At 42.8% G+C, this 23,534-nt stretch overlaps 1 protein-coding gene across 2 annotated transcripts in view; it reads right to left on the reverse strand.

The window, feature by feature from the left end:
• Nucleotides 1-783: 783 nt before the first annotated feature.
• RIPK4 (receptor interacting serine/threonine kinase 4) overlaps nt 784-23,534 on the reverse strand; it is a 47,802-nt gene continuing 25,051 nt past the window's right edge. For both annotated transcript variants that reach the window (XM_007493064.3, XM_016433116.2), the window contains exons 3-8: nt 14,087-14,235; nt 12,826-12,875; nt 10,723-10,881; nt 9,573-9,676; nt 6,350-6,614; nt 784-3,455 (exon numbers count right to left, since the gene is read on the reverse strand). In XM_007493064.3, the coding sequence (XP_007493126.1) occupies nt 2,272-3,455; nt 6,350-6,614; nt 9,573-9,676; nt 10,723-10,881; nt 12,826-12,875; nt 14,087-14,235 (1,911 nt within the window). In that variant the 3' untranslated portion in view covers nt 784-2,271. The remainder of the gene's footprint in view (nt 3,456-6,349; nt 6,615-9,572; nt 9,677-10,722; nt 10,882-12,825; nt 12,876-14,086; nt 14,236-23,534) is intronic.

Below are 23,534 nucleotides of genomic sequence, written 5' to 3' on the forward strand. Positions count from 1 at the left end.
ACAAGTTATCTGGGGCTCGGGGCGCAAATTAGAGGGAGAGAGTGATGGTAACACGCTGCCCTCGTCAGGGTGGAGAGGAGGGCAGCGAAGAGAGTAAAGGACGGATTCGTGTCATGTGGAAGTCAGCGGAAAGATATTCTAAAGAAAGAATATGAGAGCTCTTTGGAAGCATTTGAAGGACTGCAATGTGGCAGAAAAATTAACTTGCTCTGGTCAGCTCCAGCAGTCAGAACAAGGAGGAATGGGTGGAAGGTACACAGCTTGATGATAGGGGACAATATTTCCTCATTTGATCTACTCAAAAGGAACGCAGACGGCCTCAGGAGCTGGTCCCTTCTCAAGTGCTGCGAATCGTGAAATAGAGCCTTGTTGCTGGAGTCAAACGTCCTGGTCATCTTTTATGAGCTTCGTGTTTAGAAGCAACTGTGGAGACTGAGGCATTTCCAGTACAGAGGACTGAGATTCCTCCTACCTTCTAAATTCCCTATTTGCCCAATTCACTTGCAAGGAAACACGCAGTACAATGGCAGTGCAATGGAGCCCCTTGGATGTGAATTCTATTGAAGGTGCTTATTACTTACATGACTTTACATGTCAAGTCACTTTTCTTGGGCTCAGCCCTTAATTTGTAGGACCTTTTCCATTCCCAAATGTTATGCTATTCTAGAGCTTCACCAAAAGAACAAGGCCAAAACTGACCAAGCGACCATGTCCAATCACCGGTGCTGCAAAGGCACATCATTTGAGCTTTCTCAGTAAGCAATCACTGGGACGCCAAAAGAAAGCAGTTAAAAACTTTATTGGTATCTGAGCTTTAAAAAACAAAAAGGGGGGGGCATATTAAAACATAGCCAGTTCTAAACAGTTCAGATATTTTCTATCACAGAAAATATGCATACAGCCAGGAAAAGTATACATAGTATATTCGTGTTTATCCATACATTGCACACCAGTTCATTCTAATCAGGAGGAATACACATTGAGGCAATTTCTAGAACCACGTGGTCTCGGTATAACAGAAATCGGATGAGACTGAGATCAAGAATTCGAATAGCTTTAAAGAAATATCCAAACGCACATGTCCGAATACGAACTGTTACATGAAAGAGTTGCCTCGGGCGACGTTACACTATTCCAACCGTGCTGCAGTTTTGAAGCAGCCTTCGGAAGCAGATTGAAAGCCCTATAAAATAGCACTTGCTTTAGCCAGGAATTATATGGAGACAAACACACTGGATGGAACAAGTGGATAATACTGTTCTCATTTCCAAGAAAGTTAGGTCAATGAGAAAAGCGGTGCTAGTTTGCAGATGTTTTCGCATCACAACCCCCTCCCCCCCCCCCACTGGAGTACGTACGTACGTATCAATGGGCCACTGTGAGCTTTGCCTGGAGTTCCTAACTTTGAAGGGCGGCTCCTGGGAATCTAAGTTCTGATTTTTTGCTTTCAGTCTCCTTACTTTACACAATGACTTAACACGGCGAGTAGCTCTTGGGTTCTCCTCTACTTTGAGAAAACGGAAATTCTTCCACTTTTTTCTTTCTTCATCTAAAAACAATGTCAAACATGCTTACTGAAGCCGACCTTAAATCTTTACAAAATGTACAACTGCTATTTATAATATGACGTTGGGAGAGGGATCAGTTTAGGAAACTCCCAGGCGAGGGGACTTCCTTCTCTGCAACGTGGACGCCGGTGTGCCAGAATGAAAGCAAACAAGAGCCATCCACAGAGATGCTTATTCCATCGTATCCAAGATCTGGGTCTTACTTATGTGGTTTGACACCAAATCATCTGTCATTCGTCCCCTGCCTCGTGTCTCCCCCAAGGGATCACAGTTCATCTTTTCAGCATTTTAAGGCTGTGTGTAACTGAAGTCACTCGTTTCGTTACTGAAAAACTGATCCTACGTCATCTCTTATCCACACGGCACACTGATCGGCTTAAATGGGAAGAGGCAAAAGCCACGCCGACCAACATGACTTCAGACGAGGCTCCACTAGCTTCTCTCTGGGAATAGATTACTTGTCCAAAGAGAAGCTTAAAATGAAAAACAAAAGGTGACGACACTATCGATGTCTTCGACGCTCATTTTCTTTTATCCATCCTTGGCCAATGAGACCTGAATTCCTGAGACAAGGTGTTTATAGCCGGGGCTAGCTATTTAACATTTTCTTGTTCTACTAACCAAAGAATGTAGCAAGGACCCGAATAAGGCCCTTCCTCACCCTACAGAAGAGACATAAAACAAAGACTTAGTAGGGACCAATCTAAGTCTTACTTCGACGTAACAACGTAGCAATTGGACTAGTGCCGCGTTGTTCCACCAATTGCTGGCTGCTCTGAAACTTGAGTCCTTGAAAATTGATGTGCGCCCCATGTTTTAACAGGACCTCCACAGTCTTCGCATGCCTGCCCCGGGCTGCCAAGTGCAGGGCGGTACACCCTTCGTCATCAAATAGGTTTATGTTGTCCGGAGTAAGGAGCTCCTCCACCACTTCAGAATGTCCATGGGCAGCAGCGAGATGGAGGGCTGTCTGGTTCAGGGGCCCCCCCACGAAGAGATCAGCTTTTTCTTCCATCAATAGCTTAGCGGTGGCAAGATGTCCATTCTGGGAAGCCAAATGGAGGGCCGTGTAGCCTTCCGCTGTCATGGCTTCCTTTTCGGCTCCCCGATTCAAAAGCAGCCTTGAAGTGCTCGTGTGGCCGGTTTCTGCAGCAATGTGGAGGGGAGTCTGCAGAAAGAGATTTCGGATGTTGACGTCTGACTGTAGGTCAATGAGAATTCGTGCCACACGGTAATGGCCTCGCTGGGCTGCCAGGTGTAATGGAGTCCTCCCGTCCAGGGTCTGTGCATTCACACTCACACCTGGCTGTTTGGCCAGGAGCTTCACGATGGGCAGGTGACCTTGCCAGGCAGCGTAGTGCAGAGGCATCCAGTCATCCTTTCCTTGGAGACTCACATCGACACCCCTCCTCAGGAGGATACGCACGATGTTCTCTTGTCCATGCTGACAGGCGATGTGCATAGGAGTCCTGCCCTCAAAGTCCACCTCATTAAACGAGGCATTCTTGTCTAACAGGAGCCGGAGGCTAGACTCGTCCCCGTTCTGGGCAGCAAAGTGCAGGGCTGTCCACTGGTCCTCGTCTTTGGCGTTAACGTTGATCTTTCTGGCCAGGATAAGGTCAATGACATTCTTGACTCTCTTTTCTATGGCCACATGAAGAGGGGTCGAGCCTTTCCTGTTCGTGAGGTTGGGGTTGGCATTGTTGAGCAGGAGCCACTTGACGCACTCCTCCTGGCCCGCTTCCACTGCCAGATGGAGGAGGCTGGAATTCCCATCTAGGATCAGGTCCACATCCTGAGGCTGGAGGATCTTCATCAGCTTGCTCGTATCACCAGACATGATGGCTTCAGCGAGCTTTCTCTTCTGGATATCAGTTGTGCCTATATCTGGGGAAAAACGGAAATGGGTTTGCATCGGTTATCATGTATGAGAGGGCGTCTATATATCTATATCTGTAGACAATATAGAAGGAATACAGATTCCACGACAAGCAAGGATTTTTTTTTTTTACCATGTTAAATGTTTCAAAGGCAAAAAGCACATCAGGGCTCTTCTCTGGGACAGCAAAGTGTTCTTAGGTAAAGTTTCGGTGTCTCGCTTTGGGGTAATAATCTCAAGTTTGCAAATGCTTTCCTCATAAACATCGATTGAGGTTGGTGGTGGTGTTTATATCCAACTTATTTACAGACGAATAAACAGGTCTAAAGAAATATGTGACCTGCGCAGAGCCCATAAAGCTAGCTAGTAAGTGACAAGAAGATTTGAACTCAGCTCTTTGGAGGCTAGTAGCAACAATCCTCATTCATGCAGTGCTTTCAAATATGGGGTTCTGTGCATCTATCATATCATTTGATTCTTAAAATAATTCTGTGAAGCAGGTGATAATACGATCCTCATTTGACAGATGAGGAAACTAAGGCTAAGAGGTTACGTGACTTACTGAGAGTCACCCAGCGACTAAGTAGCTAAGGCTAGAATTCGTCTTAGGTTTTCACTTCGGCCTTTCTGACTCCCCGCATTTCCTAGTCTCGGCCCTCAGGGAGTTTGAAGGGGATAGGAAGGAACCACAGAAAGCTGCCCGATGAGGCAAACTCTGCTAAGCATATTAGGGAGACACAAGAAGACTCCCTGTTAGGGCCAGGCCAGGCCAGGGGAAGGGGAACAACTGTTTAGAGAAGGCAGCGTGATTTACGAGTGATGCTCAATCTTCCATTTCAAAAGCATCTTTTCCAGACATGCTAAAGACAAAGGGCTCAAGGAGGGAGCAGTCGTGGGCAATAAACTGAAACACTGAAAGGCTGAATCCCGCAACCCCGACAAGGACAGTCCCCTTCTGAAAGCCCGAGAAGCTCCAAATTCCCTCTGACCAGGGTAGCGTTCTCCTCTCCAAGGGCACAAAAGCACCACTGCTGTTTTCTTTCAGACAACGGGTTTCCTATTTCAGTAAGAAAAATGAACCAGCTTGTGCCTTGCAATCGACCATTTTGAATTTTACATTCAACATTAAATTCCTACTCAGTTCTCTTGAGATTTCCATCCTTCAATTGAAAAAACGAAACAAACCTTGTACCTTCTGTCTTACAGTTGATAACAGTCCTGAGTATCGGCTCCAGGGCAGAAGAACAGTACGAGCTAGGCAATTGGGGTGAGGTGACTTGCCCAGGGTCACACAGCTCTAGCAAGTACCTGGGGCAGCCCAAGACCTGGTTTTCAATCCATTGAGCCACCCCACTAGCTGCCTCCCATCCTTCTTTCCAGCTGTGTGACCTTAAACCGCAAAGCCCTTACTTACTATTCTCTACCTTGGAACTGGTACTAAGCCACAGGGTACAGCTGAAAAAGCTGCTCCTCCCCTCTCCAGCTGAGTTTACTCCGCTGGCAAATTTTGCTCCTTATTCTCAAGAATACAGTTTAATAGGATGATTTATATGCCAATAAATGAGGCAAATTAGGCAACGGAATGCAACTCGAAAAGTCCGAAATCAGCCGAGAGCAATATGACTTCCAATGGGAAGAGACTGGAAGGCTTTCAGGAACAGCATTCTGAGCTGAGCCCCAAACTAAGACGTGCTCCCGCACACAAACAATATGGAAGGCCAAGTTGGATTCGTAAAGAGCGTGTCCGCAGATCCATCCCTCTTCAATGGAGTCTCAGTGCTCTCCCTGATTAACTCTATGTCCTCGAAATGCGTCCCATGGCACAGGTTCCCACTGCTACTCCTTTGTCTTTGCTGTTCCCTAAGCTTGCAACACTTTCTACCCCTAAAATCAGCTGCTTACCAGCCTACCCCTGACCTAACACTCAATCCCTACTTCTTCCTCCCCGGCAATCGAGGACTCTTAGAAATGACGCCATGTATTTATGCGTGTAGCTGATTTTATTCGATTAGTAGCCTCTTGAGAAGGACCACAATTTGTCTTTGTGTTCCCCTTAGAACTTACCGCTGGATACTGGGTACATGAAGACCCTTACTAAGCTTTACTAATGTCACTGTGGTGTGTTTTGTTCTTAAGCACTAAGTCGATGCCTTTTAAAAACGAATATAATTTCCTTTCAAGTGTCAGTCGCACCCCACCCACCCCACATCAGGAAACAGTGATGCGGATGCAAATTGTGTCTTTCACGGTTTCATTCTTCAGCCCATTCACAGTTATTCTCCAAGTATTAAATATGCAGCTGTGTAGACCGTTCTCTGGGTCCTACTCATTTCACTACCCATTTTCTCATGGAGTTCTTTCCCGTCTTTAGCCCTTTCATTATTGCTGATGGTGCACTAGTACTGCATCTCAATCATGCCACAGTTGGTTGAACTATTCCCCAATTGATGAACATCTCCTCAATTTCTGGTTCTTTGCCATCACAAAGAGAGCTCCCATAACGATTTACTTTACCCAATAAAAACGTGTCCACCTTTGGGCCATTGGCCAAACTGGGAAAAATCTGCCCCCTACCCGACCTCTAACTGTTGAAATCCCATCCATCCTTCAAGACTTGCCCTCATCGTCTCAACTCAGCCAGAAGTGATTTCAATAATTATATTCAACCAACCAACACATCACAGGCTCATCAAGGACAGGGACTACATTTCTAAAATATTTCTTGGTTGCCTAGGGTACCAATGTAAATGACATGGACGGAAGGTGAAAGCAATGACTGCACATTTTGTTGGTGTTAAATACCTAGCGATTAAATGTGGCATTGTGTAGTTGTTCAAAGACTACACAGCTTCTGAACACTGTAAGTGTCCTCTGACCTCTGTGTTTCAGATGCTTTACTTACCACTTGTGGAATTCTCTCGTTCAAAAGAAAGAGAGAGTGATCCTCTGGAAGAAAAGGCTGAATCTACGGAAGACACACCAGAAAGTCTTTTGCCACTGCTGGAAGATGCAAGTTTTGATTCAGAGGAACTACGGCTCAGTTCTTCTGAATGTTTTATAGTCTGAGAAATGCCAGAATCCAACTGAGATAGCAACTCTGAAAGACTGTAGTCCTTATCAAATGTCGGCGTAGACACACCCTTAAATTGAGCTGGGATAGACGTTGCCTATTTAAGAAAGGAAGAAAAATCAAATAAATAAAAGGTCAACATCCACACCTGCTTGATTCAGCTCTCATAAAAAGGTATCATACCATAGAGTAATACTAGAGGGATAAGGAAAGGAAAAGATCAGGATACCATAGAGGAGAAGAGATACTTTAATTCATTTCTAGGGAGCTTAGATCATCACCCATATTTTGTTAAACTTTAATTTGTTTTTCAATAGCAAGTCAGTCTTAGGGAGTCCACAGAGCAAAAGACTGAAATAAAGTAGGATAGGTTTTTTGTTGTTGTCATTATTGAAAAGGGAGTTCAATTCCAGAATGGCAGAGTAGGAAGAGATACTTACAGAAATGAATGTGATATAAAAACCAAAAGCATCTAGAAAACCTATTTTTTAAATTAGTAAAAAGGAAATTAGACCCCAAAGAAACCATGTTGTTGGGAAGTGTAGGCTAGGGAAATAATATGAAAATGCATCTATCATTATTATTAGAAATAACATTCCTTAGACAGCTATGTGGCACAGTAGATAAAGAGTACCAAGCCTGGAGTCAGGAAGACTCATTTTTTGAGAGTTCATCTGACCTCAGAAACTAAGTAGCTGTGTGACCTTGGGCAAATCACTTAACTGTTTGCCTCAGTTCCTCATCTTAAAAAACTGGAGAGAGAAATGGCAAACCACTTTAGTATCTCTGCCAAGAAGACTCCAAATGGGGTCATGAAAAGTTGGACATGAGTGAATATTACTGAACAACAAATAATTCTTCTACTCCCTCAAAAACTCATTGATTGGGAATGTGAAAGGGCATTAAGGAACTGGAGGGATTCCATGGAGACTGGAACAGCCTCCAGGAAGTGATGCAGAGTGAGAGGAGCAGAACCAGGAGAACGTTGTACACAGAGACTGATACACTGTGGTACAATGGAATGTAATGGACGTCTCCATTAGTGGCAATGCAGTGACCCTGAACAACTCAGAGGAATCTACGAGAACAAACACTATCCACATTCAGAGGAAAAACTGTAGGAGTAGAAACCCAAGAAAAACAATGGCTTGGTCACATGGGTCGAGGGGACATGGCTGGGGATGAAGACTCTGAATGAACATTCTAATGCAAACACCAACAACATGGAAATGGGTTCTGATCAAAGACACAAGTAATACCCAGTGGGATTGGGCATAAGCTATGGGAAGGGTTGGGGGTAGGGGAGGGAGGGAAATAATGTGATTCTTGTAACCAAGGAATAATGTTCTAAATTGACTAAATAAAATTTTAAAAATTAAAAAGAGAGAGAGAGAAAGGGCATTAAGGATCATCTAATCTCCATTTGACAAATGAAACTGAGGTCCAGAAAGGTAACCTACTCAAAGTCACCAAGCTTAGACTTGTAACCACTACTTGGACAGAAGTTCACGAGAAAGTCTGGGCTGAAGCTGCAAGATTCTGTGTGAGGAGGGCCCTATCACTGAGCTTCCCCTTCCTTTGGATTGTTTCTTAGCCAGTTCTTCAACATGGCCAGATTTGAGTGAAGGTCTTTTGGACTTTTAGTCTAGCCCTCTATTCACTAGGCTAGTTTCCTCAAAGGATGATGAAACCCTTAACAATGGATACTAATGCATCAGTCTAAGCTAAGAAGGCCCAAGATACATTCCAATAATGAGAGAACTACATAAGAACACAAACAGGGTAAAATCTCTTCTGAGCTCTAAGGGAAATATAGACACATAGACAGACTGACAAGACCGCCTCACTTCTTTAGTATTACTGGGAAAAGTCATGGATGTAGAATGAGAAGACCGAGATCCAAATCCAATTCCAACATTTAATAGCTTAAAGCAAATTATTTTTTAATTTCTTGGAATCAATTTCAGCATCTGTAAAATGGGGACATCATTTTGAAGATCAAATGAGATAATGTCTATAAAACACTTGGCATGTAATCTTCTATTATTATTCTCTATTATCTTGTAAACCCTTCCCTTATACTCAAGGGATTTAGGATGATTTGCCTAATATCAGATAAGCCACTTAGTTTTATTGCCCCACATTTTTTACCTTATGATACTGTGTGCTTAGTACAATACTTGGCACATAGTAGGCACTTACTGAATGTTTATTGATAATTGATTGATTTAAGAATGAGTGACGTATCTTTTATCATATCTCAAACATTTTATTCTAGTGTAGACATTAAAAAAACAAGTCATCTGGTCTTTTAACCATATTAAGAAAGCTCATAAGAAAAACTTGGGGCTTCGGGCTTCAAAATGTCAATGTTCTACTGCTTGAAATTGGCCAAGCACCCACATCATTAATGTCATACTCGCAAAGGCAAGGAAAAGGAACAATGGGAAACACAGACAAGTGAGAAATTAGAGTTACCACCCCTGGCTTAGGGGCGAAAAGATGCAGGATCTTATTGTTTCGTTTCCTGAAATGGAGAATTTCAGTAAACTTGCATAGAATAATGTTTATATTCAAACAAGATTTTAGAGGTGAGTCCCCTTCCTCTCACTGTACAGAGGAAAAAACTGAGGTGCCCAGAAGTTGTGACTTGTTCAATTTCCCCAAATTATGTATCAGAGCTAGAATTTAAACACAGTTGTCTGACTCTATAGCCAGGGTGGCCTTTCCACAGTAATTGGCATTTTAGGGAGTTATAACAAGAACTTCAAAATAAAATTCCACTTCCAAGTTCTCTCCCTCCCTTCAGCCCCTTCTCCCCCATTGAAAAGAGAAGAAATGCCCTACCCACATCTGAAGTCATGCACAGCACATTTCTGCATTAGCTAAAAAGCGAGAATTTAGCCATCGGTCAATAGCATGCAAAACAACTCAACTATCCTTGACGGGCTTCACACCAAAGGTTCAGGCAATGAAACTGCTCTAATGGCAGCATTGAGAAACCAGGACTGGGAAGCCAACTGCAAATGATTAAACGTCAAGAGAAGTTACTAACCTCGGCTTTGGGCTCCTGAGGGTTTTTGATATCCAGCTCTTGAGCGGTTTCTTTGATTTCGTCATCAGGTTTTTCACACAGGTCTTCCGTTTCAGCAGTGATTTCTTTGAAAGAGAGAGAAAGCATATTTACTCAAGATAATAACAGATATGAATTTCTGTATTTAGTGATAATATAAAATACTCAAAACAACATGAAGCTTTCTACTTTGTGAGGGAATATATGGTGAACATCAACTATTAAAAATTCTTTGCACAGGGGGCAGCTGGGTAGCCCAGTGGATGGAGAGCCAGGCCTAGAGACAGGAGGTCCTGGGTTCAAATCTAGCCTCAGACATTTCCCAGCTGTGTGGCCCTGGGCAAGTCCCTTAACCCCAAGTAACTTAACTAGCCCTTACCACTCTTCTGCCTAGGAATACAGTATTGATTCCAAGACGGAAGGTGAGGGTTAAAAAAACTGTTTGCACAGCATAGATCCTGTGCTGAAGACACTACCTAGATCTGGTTAGCGATGAATACTACCTATATACAATAAATACATATACCGTACACTACAACAACATACACACACGCACACTGTATAAAGTGCTCGTGGGCACGTCCTGTGCTGAGCTGTTGCCAGCCCTGCAGTTAGTGATAGCCAGGTGACCGAGTGGTCACTTACACGGTACATAGCCCTGGGCCAGCTACGGAACGTGTTTCCTCAACTACAGAAGAGATAATAACAGCATTTATCTCCTGAGTTGGACTGGCCTTGAGAAGACCACAACTACGGGGCTCCCGGCTTCCTCTGATTAGATGTGGCCTCAATCTTCTCAGCACGTAGCAGAGTCCCCGGCACCATCAGTAAGTGCTTAGTAAGTACGAGTAGACTGACTGACTGACTGACTGCATTGTGCAGTGTGAATGAACGGTTCACACCCCAAACGCGCCATTGCTGTCTGTTCTCCTCTGTGCTCCGTGACTGCCTCGGGGTCCCAGCTGTAAATGAAGGACCAGAGCAGATGGCCTCGAGGGTCCTCAGGAACTTAGCAGCCAGGCCTGGCCACCTGGAGCTCAGTGGAGCAGTCAGACAGTAATCTTGTGAAGGGAGTGCTAGGAAGGGTCTTCCTTGGGTGGGATGGGAGAGGTGTAGCCAGGGAACGCGTTACCTTGAAAACTGGGCCGACTTTGGGGATCGTCCTGCCAGCACTTCTGCATGAGTCGAATCAAGTTATTACAGGCACGAGGTCTGGATTTGGAAATGGGGGGAAGCTCCAGGCGATGGCCTTTGACGACTTTTACCATAATATGCAGAATGTTTTTCTCATCTGAAAAGCGAAAGCCAACAAGTTACAGCAGATCTAATTAAGCGAAAGGAGAATTTCTTATCAAAAATAACGACGACGACGACGGAAAAAGCAGAGAAGCATCGGATTGAGATTAGGGAACTGTGACTAGAGCTCTGATGGTAATAAAAATGGCCATGCCATTGCCTCTAGCTCTGGTTGACTCCTTCTCCGCTGCTGGGCTCCCCCAAAGGTTCTCTGGTCCTTCCACGTGCATCAGGAACCTTCTTTAAGACCTTCTTCTAGTGCTCCTCAACCCTGGTGCCGTCCTTCTTTTATTACCTCTAGCTGGTGCTCTACATTCTGTTTGCACAGTTTTTGCATGCTGTTTCCCCCATTAGGCCGTGGGCAGACACTTTTGTTTGGAGGTTTTTTCTGGCCTTCTTCTTCTTCTTCTTCTTCTTCTTCTTCTTCTTTTCTTCCAGCACTTAGCAAACCAGGCAGCTAAGAACTGTTGATTTAACCAACTAAAGATGGGCTTTGGAAGTTGTGACCAAACCCCGCCCCCCCAAAACCAAAAACCCATTTGTCAACCAATGGCCAAGAGGTTGCAGATGACTTGCTGTGAGCGACTCCCTTTGTTGAAATGATAGTATAATTAGTTACCGGGACAACACTTGAGTGGGAGGCTGGCAAGCCTCAGGGCCCCCTTCTTAGAATGTCTGTTGGCTTCATTCATCATTGAATGAAATGCTCAATTTTAGTTTTAATCCACTGAAAATAAAATTGTAATTTTTGTTCTGCCCAAGTTCTTGAACCCCCTAATATCTCCCGTTAAAAGACTCTGATCCAGCCAGCTTCTTACACAGTGACTGACTAATACCATTCAACAGTCTTCAGAAGGAACGGGAGGATGACAAGAGCAGCAGGATATGCAGATCTCCTGGATGTTTTCTTCCAGTGGATGCCATCCGAGTCTGACTGCTGCCATGGCTTTCGAATGTTTACGGGAGGGGGAGGTTCAAGCTGAGGAATGGACTCCCCAATGCAATTCCAGCCTCGATGTCTTTGTGACTGCAATTACAACTGACACAAGGAAGCAGATTCGTGACACAGTCTAGGGACATTGCTTTAAAGCCCAAGCCGAGCCTTTCTTTGAAAAAGCCCTTAAAGTCCATTACTGCAGATGTGGATGATTTACTCAGTTGGAAATCAGTGTCAGTATTCTCTGACTGGCACTTCATTCCACTTCACGCAGCACTGGGGTTCGATTTCAACCTGGAAAAGATTGTTTCACTATTCCGTGGATTGTGGAATCTCTAAGATCCACCCTTTGAGAGAGTTTTCCAAATTGCATGGCGAGGGAAGGGAAAAGCATCAAGCATTTCCAGAGCTGGAGATCTTCAGGCAATCAGCCCAAGTGACTTGTACTCTTGGCATTTACACCTGGAACTCCAGCTGTCGTCTACACAAGACAACGTCTGACATTCGGCTTCTCAAAACTTTCTTCGACGATATCGACTGTGGTCTCATTAAAACCAGAAGGGCTGGGAAAGAGGCCTACAAAGGATGGGTGATGAGCGGTGAGAGGAAGACAAATGATTGCTTTCTTGTTTACGCACCAATGTGGCCATTTCTCTTTGTAGGAAGAATTTGCCAAGATGGCCTTTAACTTGTAATACGATGACACACTTTCCCCCCTCCTTTCCATTAGGTACCGATTCCTAGGAGGCTAATGAGGTAAGAAAGTAGGACACTACACCCTAAGCCGCAGAATGACTGGCCCCTATTTTTATTGGTCTTATTCATTAATGCTCAAACAGACGTGAAGAGCTCTGCAGGAGGGGTTCTCTAGCGTATTCAGAGATTTCTATAGCCCTCTCCTGGGCTGGCAGCTCAAAGCCCCAGAAGAGCCAAAGCGGCCATGTTCACTGCCCCTCCAAGGAAGTCGCGTAGCAGCACAAATCAAGAGAAGACTCCGCTTACCTGCAAAGGGCTTTTTCTGTGTGAGTACTCCCCAGATAACAATGGCAAAACTGAAAAAGAAAAACGTGTTGGTGAGCGGCCTGACTCAAGAGCTTAATCTTAGGAAACATGGTCAGTAACTGGCCCGAGGGCGAAGAGAAACTCTAGAATCTGGAAACTCTAAGCTTTGTCCACGATAATTGTCAAGAAAAGAAAATGAACTTAGAAGGCATTTTTGTTCACAACTAAGTGAAGTTTTCAAAGATGGAGACGGGCCATTTAAGTCAGTTGCCAAAAGTCCAGGTCGTGTGCATTGGATGGACACTAACTACGAAAGGAAGGCCCAGCACTGAGCATCGAGATCGGAGCTCAGGGGAACTTGAGAAGGGTTTGAAGAGGACTCAGACTCTAGGCAAGTGAGAGCTGCAAACGCAGACGTGTTCGCAGCACAAAGCTTTGAAATAATCTCAGCTGTCCTCTTGGTCTCCCAATTCTGCAAGCTATAGCTAGTACCAGGAGTCTGACTGGCCAACAGGGATACAACCAACACAGCTAAGAAGACACACGGTCAAAGCAGTCACCCACGCTCCAAGAGGAAATAGTTCTAAAAGTTTCCACAACGATCGATCGGTAAAAAGTCAAAAGTGAGTCAGTTGGTCCTAAGCCAGAGATCAGAGAAAGGCCGGATAACTCGGAGCAGCAAGCTTTGGAAAAGGGAAAAGGAGAGCAGATGCTGGCTAAGAATCCCACCAAATGCATCCATATGTGTCCCTGCATGGACTTAGCTACAGCAACTGTGCAAACTGTGAAGAATACCCGAAAGAATGACTATCTCCTGGACAGCCATATGCTGGCACACACAGGAACACGTAAAGCAACAAACTCAACACGTCAAATCTGCAGTTTGCCAAAGGGCTGGACCTTCCAAAAAAGCCGTAACTCGTCAGCCTGTAGCGTAAGTGTCTCTCATGGACACGTCCCCAACCATTAAGTATTTTGCAACAATTGCAACTAAGCAGCATTTAAAATGGAAACAAAGAACGACCTTCCATACCCTGAGAAAAGCCCTAAGCCAGTCACTGTCTAAAAAGAATCCCTCCACAAGTTGGGCAGAAATGACTTATTCAGAGCAACGAAGTAAATACAGATGCATTTAGCAAGAGGAAATTGGTTTGGAAATCCAGATATCTTTCAAGAAGGGCTTCTTCAGTTTGGGAAGAAATTCTTAGCTGGTTGTACCAAGCGATCCGACTGGCTCTGCAAAGGGAGTGTTTACACCCACCTGTACACATCGTGCTTAATGTCAAAGAATCTGCTCTTCTCTTTTATACGTTCTGGAGGCAAGTAAGCAATTGTACCAAATAATCCATCAATGCTGAGATCCTGGGAATGAGACAAGCCATTACATTTGGCTAATCCAAAATCCGAAATCTGAAAAACAAGCAGACAAAACTGTTAACTACAAATAGAGCTTGTTTGAATGCTTAATAAAATAATGAGTCAGGATGTCAAAGACAAATTATAGAATATCTCCATTTGGTAATCTCAGGTACTTTTAAAAAAACCCTCACCTTCTGTCTTGGAATCAATACTGTGTATGGATTCCAAGGCAGAAGAGCAGTAAGGGCTAGGCAATGGGGGTTGACTTGCCCAGGGTCACACAGCTGGGAAGCATCTGAGGCCACATTTGAACCCAGGACTGGCTCTAAAACCACAGAGCCACCCAGCTGCCCCCTGAAGTACTTCTAAAAAGTACAAGTTGAAATCTTTGAGCTTATGAATTTCCATAAAATACTTGTCCAAAGGTGTTTTTTCCCTCATTTTTTCTCATTACTTACAAGCTTAGTTTACACAAAGTCAAAATATAATCAATCCATTTTTCCATGGTCATATGCAGAAGGAAGTTAATATGTAAAAGAACAAATGATATTACTTCTGTGAAGTCACATTTATCCTACTTGGCAGAATGGAAAATGAACAATGAAAATATCATCACTTTCCCCCTCCAAATGAAAGGGATGACATGAGGAACTGAGAGCATAAAATACTGTGAATTGGATTACACAATATGGCCTGCTTAAGTGAATAAACGAGTAGAAGCAAGCTTTGTGTGTGGAAACCTGTTTGCAACTACCTTTTAAAACACTCAAACTACATAAATCAACATAATTTGTCTTAAGATTTCTCCCACAATTAATAAAGTGGAGGAATTCCATGTGAACTGGAAGGACCTCCAGGAACTGATGCAGAGTGAGAGGAGCAGAACCAGAACACTATACACAGAGACGGATACATTGTGGCACAATCGAATGTAACTGACTTTGCTACTAGTAACAATGCAATGACCCAGGACAATCCAGTGAGACTTATGAGAAAGAATGTATCCACAACCAGAGAAAGAACTGTGGGAGCAGAAACACAGGGGGAAAACATATCACATAAAACATGGAAATAGCTTTTGAATAATGTTACATGTATAACTCAGTGGAATTGCTTGTCAGCTCTGGGAGGGGGAGGGAAGAGGGGTGGGAAAAATCATGAATCATGTAACCATGGAAAAATATTCTCAAATTTAAAAAAGGATTTCTCCTGTAGCCAGTCGTTATGTACTCTACAGACATAATATAAAATGCCCTGATAGATATATGTACAGAAATAAGGCTGCTATTCATATGCATATGTATGTATGTGTATATATATATATATATATATACACACACACACACACACATATATTTAATAAGGCTTCAGGGCCAGACGTCTTTACGTGTCACTTAGGTAGAGCGCTCACCCCTCGGTAAGCTACTTAATTAGATATTATACTCATTCTCATTATCTTGAGGACGTGGGTTTAGATATTCCTTATTATTTCCTAACACTGGGATATCTCATTAATCAAATAGCTCTGAGCCCCCTGCCCCACCCCCTCTTTAAAAAACCCTACTTAATGAACTATAAAAACCTCAGCTCTCCGAGGCTTCTTAGTCTGTTACCCAACTGGCTAAACAAGAAAACAAAAACCAAACTCTAATTTCTGATGTTTCAGCCCTAAGAGAGAATCATTCCTATCACTTGACTCCATTTCTAGAATATCATTTGTTTTCGTTTTCTCAGAATACCAGCCGAAGTCCTAAGAGTTTGCTTTATGTATCAAGTCGAATACGGTTCTCTCAGGAAATGAATTTGCTTTTGGCCCTTTCTCAAACTTAGTCTTTCTTCAACAAAAGCTCTCCAAAGTGAAGGTTCAACTAGAATCTCAGGACTCTGCTGACTCAAAAGAGTTCTGACCCCAGAATCAAGACAATCTCAGTTCAAGATCCATCTCTAACACCTACTAGTTATGGTTGCTGAAAAGTTCTGTTCTCCGTCTACTTAGCCCTTCCCCTGGGATCTCTGGAACACATGCTTTCCTAGTACTTGCTTTCATTTTAAATCTTGTCTTTTCTCACTATTTTCACCTACTGGCTCTCTCCTGACACAGCCTCCCTTTCTAGTACTGGTTGCACCTTCTTTTCTTACCACCCCACCCACATCCACTGCTCCCCCCCCAAATCCTTACCACCTTCTTAGAATTGATACTAAGTATTGGTTCCAAGGCAAAAGAGTGGTAAGGACTAGGCAATTGGGGTCAATGATTTGCCCAGGGTCACACAGTTTGGATGTGTCTGAGACCACATTGGAACCCAGGACCTCCCATCTTCAGGCCTAGCTCTCTATCCACTGAGTCACCTAGTTGTACCTCTGGTTGCACTGGAATGTAAATCATTCCCCCTGATCCAAGTGGGTAGTTGGGATATACCTTGCTCCCCAGTGCCATTTCCCGACTCTCCCTCTACCACCACCACCACTAATTAACCTTCCTTTGAGGGTTACTCAATTCATTTTTACTACATAATCAAAATTCTGGTAACTATAATCTACCAACCTTCAAGACACTCTCCTTTCTTGAATGAGTTCAGTAGCTGGCTTATAATCTTTCAATTAGAGCCTCAATTCTTATCCGAATACTAAGGGACTTAAAAACCTATCAGTGCCTCCCTGAACACCTTAACCTCTGAATTCCTCAAATTGCTCATTTCCAATTATTTCCACTTGCACTCTACCATTGCCATACATGCACTCACACACTCTTGATCTTGTCATTACTCACAAATGCTCCATTTCTATGTTTATGAATTCTGAAATTCCTTTGCCTTATGAAAATCGATCTTCATTTCACTTTACCTTCTGCCTTTCAACTCTTCAACTCTGTTCTCTGCCCTTACCTTAACCACCAATTCTTCCACCCCTCAATTCTTTCTCAGGTCCAGCTTCCCTCTAATGGCAACACATTGAATGGGCCATGTACACAGGGAGAGGAGGGAATAAAAGAAAGTGAGGAGTAGTGGATGACACCTAGTTTGAGAGCCTAGGTAACTGGGAAGATAAGAGTACCTTTGATAGTAATATTTAATTTAGAAAAGAAGAGTTGTGGGTTGAATTGACAGCCCAGCCTAGAGATGGGAAGTTCTAGGTTCAAATATGGCCTCAGATACTTCCCAGCTGTGTGACCCTGGACAAGTCACTTAATCCCCATTGCCTAGCCTTTACCACTCTTCTGCCTTGGAGCCAAAGACAGAAGGTAAGGGTTTAAAAAAAAAAAGAAAGGAAAAGAAAAGAAAAGTGAGCTGTGATGAACCTCTGGAGAATATTAAATGGGAACAGAAAGAAATATAACTGCTTTGCAGCTATCCATGATATAATTATAAAAACTGACCATGTCTATAAACTTCAAAAACATTCAAAACATTTTTACTGACCATAATAAAATAAATTCCATCCAACAAAGGAACCTGAAATAATGATTAAAAATTGGAAAATAAGTATCAGAAAGAATGGGTGGGTAAAAGAAAATTAATAAAACCAGAAGTTCATTAAAGATACAGACAAAAACAAGGCCACATATGACAGTTTGGGGGAGAGAATCAAAGTGTACTTAGTGGAATTTTTTAAAAAATTGTAAATGGCTTTCATCATTAAAAAAAAAAAGAAGTTCAACAAATTGGGCATGCAAACCCCTCCATTTAATACCAAAACAGAAATCCCAAAAGTCAAAGGACAGATTAACAACTAAATGAAAAAAACTGATTGAGTTAATAAATAATACTGGAAGCTGTTTTCTTTTTTCTTTTTTTTTAAACCTTACCCTCTGTCTTGGAATCAATACTATATATTGGTTCCAAGGCAGAAGAATGGTAAGGGCTAGGCAATGGGGGTCAAGTGACTTGCCCAGGGTCACACAGCTGGTAAGTTTCTGAGGCCAGATTTGAACCTAGGATCTCCCATTTCTAGGCCTGGCTCTCAATCCACTGAGCTACACAGCTGCCCCCTTGGAAGCTGTTTTCTTTAAAAAACAACACCAACAGAATTGATCAACTCATTTGATTAAAAAAAAAAAAGCAAACCAAGTCCCACTATCAAAAATTAAAAAAAAAAAAATCACAACCAATGAAGTAGAAATAAAAGCAATTATCAGAAGCCTTTTTTATACTACCTGTCAATAAAACTGACAATCTAAATGAAATTGGAAGAATATTTAACAAATACAAATTTCCCAGTTTAACCGAACAAGAAATAGAGTACTTAGACAAAGAACAATTCATAATGGATTCCCAAAGGAAAAAAACCCATCAGATGGATTTACCAGTTAATTATACCAACCCAATTAAAGAACAATGTTCCCAGAACTATATCAATTCTTTAGTTTTAGGAGAAAAAAAGAAAAGAGAATCCTACGAAATTTCTTCTAGGACACAAATATAGTCTAAAGACCTAAATCAGAGAGTCAAAATAGAAAAAAGAAAGCTGTAGACCACCATCCCAAATGAGTACTGATATGCCATTTAAGTGTCAGCAAGTAATATATCCTAAAGACCACATCTATGAACCTAATCAGGAATGTATAGCTGGTTGGACATTATGAAAACTAGAAATAAAATGATCCTATTAATAAAAACTTAAATAAGATATCTTTACATGCAGAAGCATTTTTTGACAAAATGCATTCCTATTTTTAAAAAAGCCAGGAAGCATAGGAACGGAGCTTTCTATAAACTGATAAGTGACAGCTATATAATGCAGGAACCTCCATTATGGGTAATGGAGATAAGCTGGAGGCTCTTCCACTAAGACAAGAAAAATGAATTGAAAGAAGAAACACAATTATCACCTTTCTGCAGATTATGGTGGTTTACTGAAAATAGCGCAAAACCCAATGGGAATAATGAACAATTTTGGTAAAACTGTGAGCCCCTAATATTTCTGTATACTACCATAAGAATAAGGAAAAAAAGAAAAATTCCATTCGAAATAACTACAGCCATTAAAAAGTACTAGAGAGTCTGTCTGCCTGCCAAGACAAAGGAACTATCCAAACAGAATTAGATGCTCTTTACACAAATATACAGATTTAACTAATTGGGGAAATATTGATTGCTTATAGGGAAGCCAAGCAAAATAATGCTAATTGTCACCTGATCGGCTTCCTTGTTCAATGCCACACCAATCAACTACCAAAGAATAACTTCACATGTGGAGGAACAAATGGACAAACGTATCAGGGGAATGCATGGGTGGGGGGAAGTAGAAAGGAAGCGGATCTAGCAATACTAGAGTCCAAAGTATACCCAACACTACAATCCTCATATAAGTTGGTGCTACTGGAGAGGAGCAGGTCTAGAGAAGCCAATGTTCACTCTAGCTCACTAGTTAATAAACCCAAAGATTTCAACTGATGGGACGATAATTCACCAACTATTGAGAAAACTGGAAGCAGTCAGACAAGTGACATTATACGATCTTACTTCATACATTAGAGCGTCTCAGCAATAGGTACATGATTTATAAATAAAGGGTGACAGCAGGAAAAGTTAGACTTGCAGGGAAGAAATTGTCTGTCAAATCTATGGAAGTCCATACTGGAGGGTAAGATGCTGAATTTGGGTTACACAAAACCAAGATTAGAAGAGAACTAAGAGAACAACTAAGATTGGAAGAGAAATGGTACAATCGGGGAGGGGAAGAATCTTTATAGCAAGGTTCTCTGATAAAGATCTCATTTGTAGTATACATATGTGTGTAATTGGGTCAAATTTACCACATGGATAAGAGCCATTCTCCAACTGATAAATAATCAAAAGCTATAAACAGGCATTTTTTGGAGGAAGAAATTCACGCTGTCAATAGCCACATTAAAAAAAAAAGATTTAAGTCACCAATATCTAGAGAAGTGAACATTTAAGTAACTTGAAATAACTCATATCCATTAAGTTGGCAATGTTGACCCCCCAAAAAAGGAAATAAAAAATGCTGGAGGGACTATGACCAGATAGGTATATTGAGGCATTGTGAACTGGTCCAGCCATTTTGCAAAGCATTTCAAAAGGAAACCTCCAACATAATACCATTAGTGGGTTGACAGCCCAGAGATCAAAGGAGAAGGAAAAGGAAGCGCACATTTATAGCATCTCTCTGTGGTGACAAAAGAATTGGAACCGAGAGAGCACTCAGCAAAGGTGAGTGAACAAGTTATGGTGCAGAAGTGGGACTTCATTCTAGGGTACAGGGACAAGGATGCTTTCAGAAAACCTGGGAAGACTTCTACGGGGATTGACACAAAGTACAGGGAACAAGAACACTGAACAGACCAGACAATTAGCTTGGAAAGACTTAGGAGGACTCAAGGGGAAACCCAACCCCACTATTTCTCGGTAGTTAGCGCTGCAGGACTCAAGAACACAGACTGAATCGTTCGTTTCCAAATTTGTGACTCTGGTTAATGTCAGGATTGCTTTCTTGCCTTCTCGGTGAGAGAGAATTTGGAACAAAGAATGAAGGAAGGACCAACAAATTAGAAACTGCTTTTTGTAGTGTGACTTTTCAGCTCATCTTCCACGCTGAGCTGTTTTCCCAAGTTACCAATGGGCTCCTAATGGTGGGGAAGAGGCGAGCCTGAAATCCTGGCGGGAGATGCTCTGCCCAAAGCTGTTTCAGAAGGCCAGAAAAGGAACCAAACTGAGCCCTGATCATGACAAGACGAAGAAATCCCGGTGCCTGTCTTTTTCCCGATTCAGCTGTAAAAAGCTGTAGATGCAGCTGAGATGGCTTTTCCCCACCTCAGAGCTTTGAAGTTGGAAAACCCCCCCAGCTGGTTGCAGATGGAGCCTTCAGTTCCATCAGAAGTTACTGTTCTCCAGCCTTCCAGCCTTTAGCTGTTTTGTACACCACCTTGGCTTGGCGCTGGCGGAGTACTTGGAGGGGGCGGAGAGGGAGAGGGGGAAGACCAGAGAGTCCACTATCTCCCGGCAATGGAGTGCCTGGAAAACCCTTGGCTGGCAACTCTTTGGGGGGGGGGGGAGGGGGGTTGTGGTTTACTCATTGGCAGCCAAGTCTCCCTTTCTCTTTGTATTGCTGAAATCTGAGGATGCTGCTGACAGACACGAGACTCAATCAGAGTGTGAATTATGACTGGAGTCTCTTTTCGGCGGTGAATGACTATGATTCCTAGAAATGAAAAGTTTGGGTCAATTAGATGAAGTTGTATTAGCAGCCCAAACTGAACACTCGAGTTTTACAAATGAAAGTAAAAGAAAACAATTTCTGTTTTGAAATCAGAAGTTTGGGCTGCAAACTGTGTCCGATTCCTCCCCATCTTAATACCAGATTTTGTATTGAATTGCTGAGAAATGATTTGCTTCTCACCCACAAGTTTAAGAAAGCAGCTTGTTGGGACTATTTACTTAGCCAAGTTCTTTGGGAATAACATGCCAGAACTTCCCTTTTCTTTGGACAGACTAGGATTCTGTAAACTGAATTGCCGAAATCAGCATCCTAAGATGCTTTGAGAGGGAAGCTCCTCCACCTGAACTCGCTACAAGTCCTGCTCCTAATCTCGACCCACATGCTTTTCATGTCCCTGTTCAGGAGCTCTAAAATGCCCACATCTGATCAATGGATTTACTGTCATTCTACTTTTCCCCTCATCCTTGTGACGTCAGCCTCTGTTCTTGGTTCTCATCTCAACCTCCAATCCTTTGGTCCTTCAATTCCTTCCCGAGTGATTATCTCTGTACTGGCCATACTCTCCTCTTTCCCCCATCTTGACCACCTAATCAACTAATTCTGCTCCATGTTATTATCTTCTCCTTCGGCCCTTTGGCCTACCAAATCCCAGCTTTGAGTAACTCCCACAATTCACGGTCTTTGCTACTATTCAGGTTCTCTTGAATCATTCCGGATAGTCAAAACTGCCATTCCCTAAACAAGAACTCCGTCTCTTGGCTCTAGTATTTATTGTCTCTGGCCGTCTCCCCTTGGCTGGAATGTTTTCCTTTCTTGGCTTCCTTCAAGTCCTTCCTTTTAAAAGAAGCTTTTCCAAAGCTCTCTTAATTCTAGACCCTTCCTTCCCTTTGCTGATTTGTTTACCCCGTATAGAACTCGTTTGCATATTGTCTTCCTCACAGGGCAGGGACTGCCTTTTCTCTTTCTTTGTATTCCCAACACAGCAGAGTCCAGCACATAATAGACACTAAATGTTTACCAACTGACCAATTCACTGAACTCATTTCCCTCTACACCGTCCTCTTCTCAGACTCTTTACCTCTTTTGCCTATGGAGTATCGTGTTGCCCTTCCAAACAGCAGCCTTGGATTACTCCAACACTCCACTGTCTGCTTCTATTCACATGCTATCAAATTAGGCTGGAGCAAATCACAGTTCTGACAACTGGGTCCACTACAAGACTTTGCAACAACCTCAACGGGAAGCAAGCCAACTCTTACAACTCCCTACTCAACTCACCATCCCAGGGATCATAGAGCTTTCCTGAATCTCGTCATCTCTCCTCAGCAGCCTAGGGCTTTCCCTCCCTCACCATCTCAGAGAACCTTGCTGTCACTCTCAAATATCATACCTCTAAGATGAACTCCCTATCTTCTCCTTTGCCTATTTCCCATGAAGAGATGGCCCTTCTTCTTGCCAAGTCAACCCTCTATAGATACACAAGTGATCTCATTCTGTCCTGCTTCTCCAGCAGAATGCCCCCTCTATGATCCCCATTTGCTCATCAATACTTAATTTCTCACTACCATCTATTGCCTACAAACATACTCATGGCTCCACTACCCTCAAAAAGTCCCCCTCTGATCCATCCATCCCCACTTGGCATTATCCTTTACCTTCCTTCCTTTTGAGCCTAAACGCCTTGAGAAAGGCTGTCCATAACTGCTGTCTCCACCACGTTTCCACTCACTCTCTTCTTAACTCTTTATAATTTGGCTTCCAACCTCATCATTCAAATGAAATCGCTCTTGCCAAAGTTCCCAGCGACTTCGGCCACCAAATTGAATGACCTTTTATCACCATTATCCTTCGGAACATCTTTGGTTTTTCCACTGTTTAATAACAGTGGAACAGTTTAATAACAATAATATCTCTTTGATAATCCCTTCCCACTAGGTTTTTACCACACTGATCTTTCCTGGTTCTTTTGCTACCTCCGGGAGTGAGTGCTCTTCCTCCTTTAATGGATCTTTATCTAGGTCACATGCACTTACCATGAATGTCCCACACGTGTCTGTCCTAGGCCCTCGCCTCATCTCCCTTTATATTGCACTTGGGATCTCGTCAGTTCCCATGGATTCAATGATCATCTCTATGCTGATCACTATCAGTTCTTCCCAAACGGAATTCAT

The sequence above is a fragment of the Monodelphis domestica genome, chromosome 4 (assembly GCF_027887165.1).
Source record: "Monodelphis domestica isolate mMonDom1 chromosome 4, mMonDom1.pri, whole genome shotgun sequence".
Taxonomy (NCBI): domain Eukaryota; kingdom Metazoa; phylum Chordata; class Mammalia; order Didelphimorphia; family Didelphidae; genus Monodelphis; species Monodelphis domestica.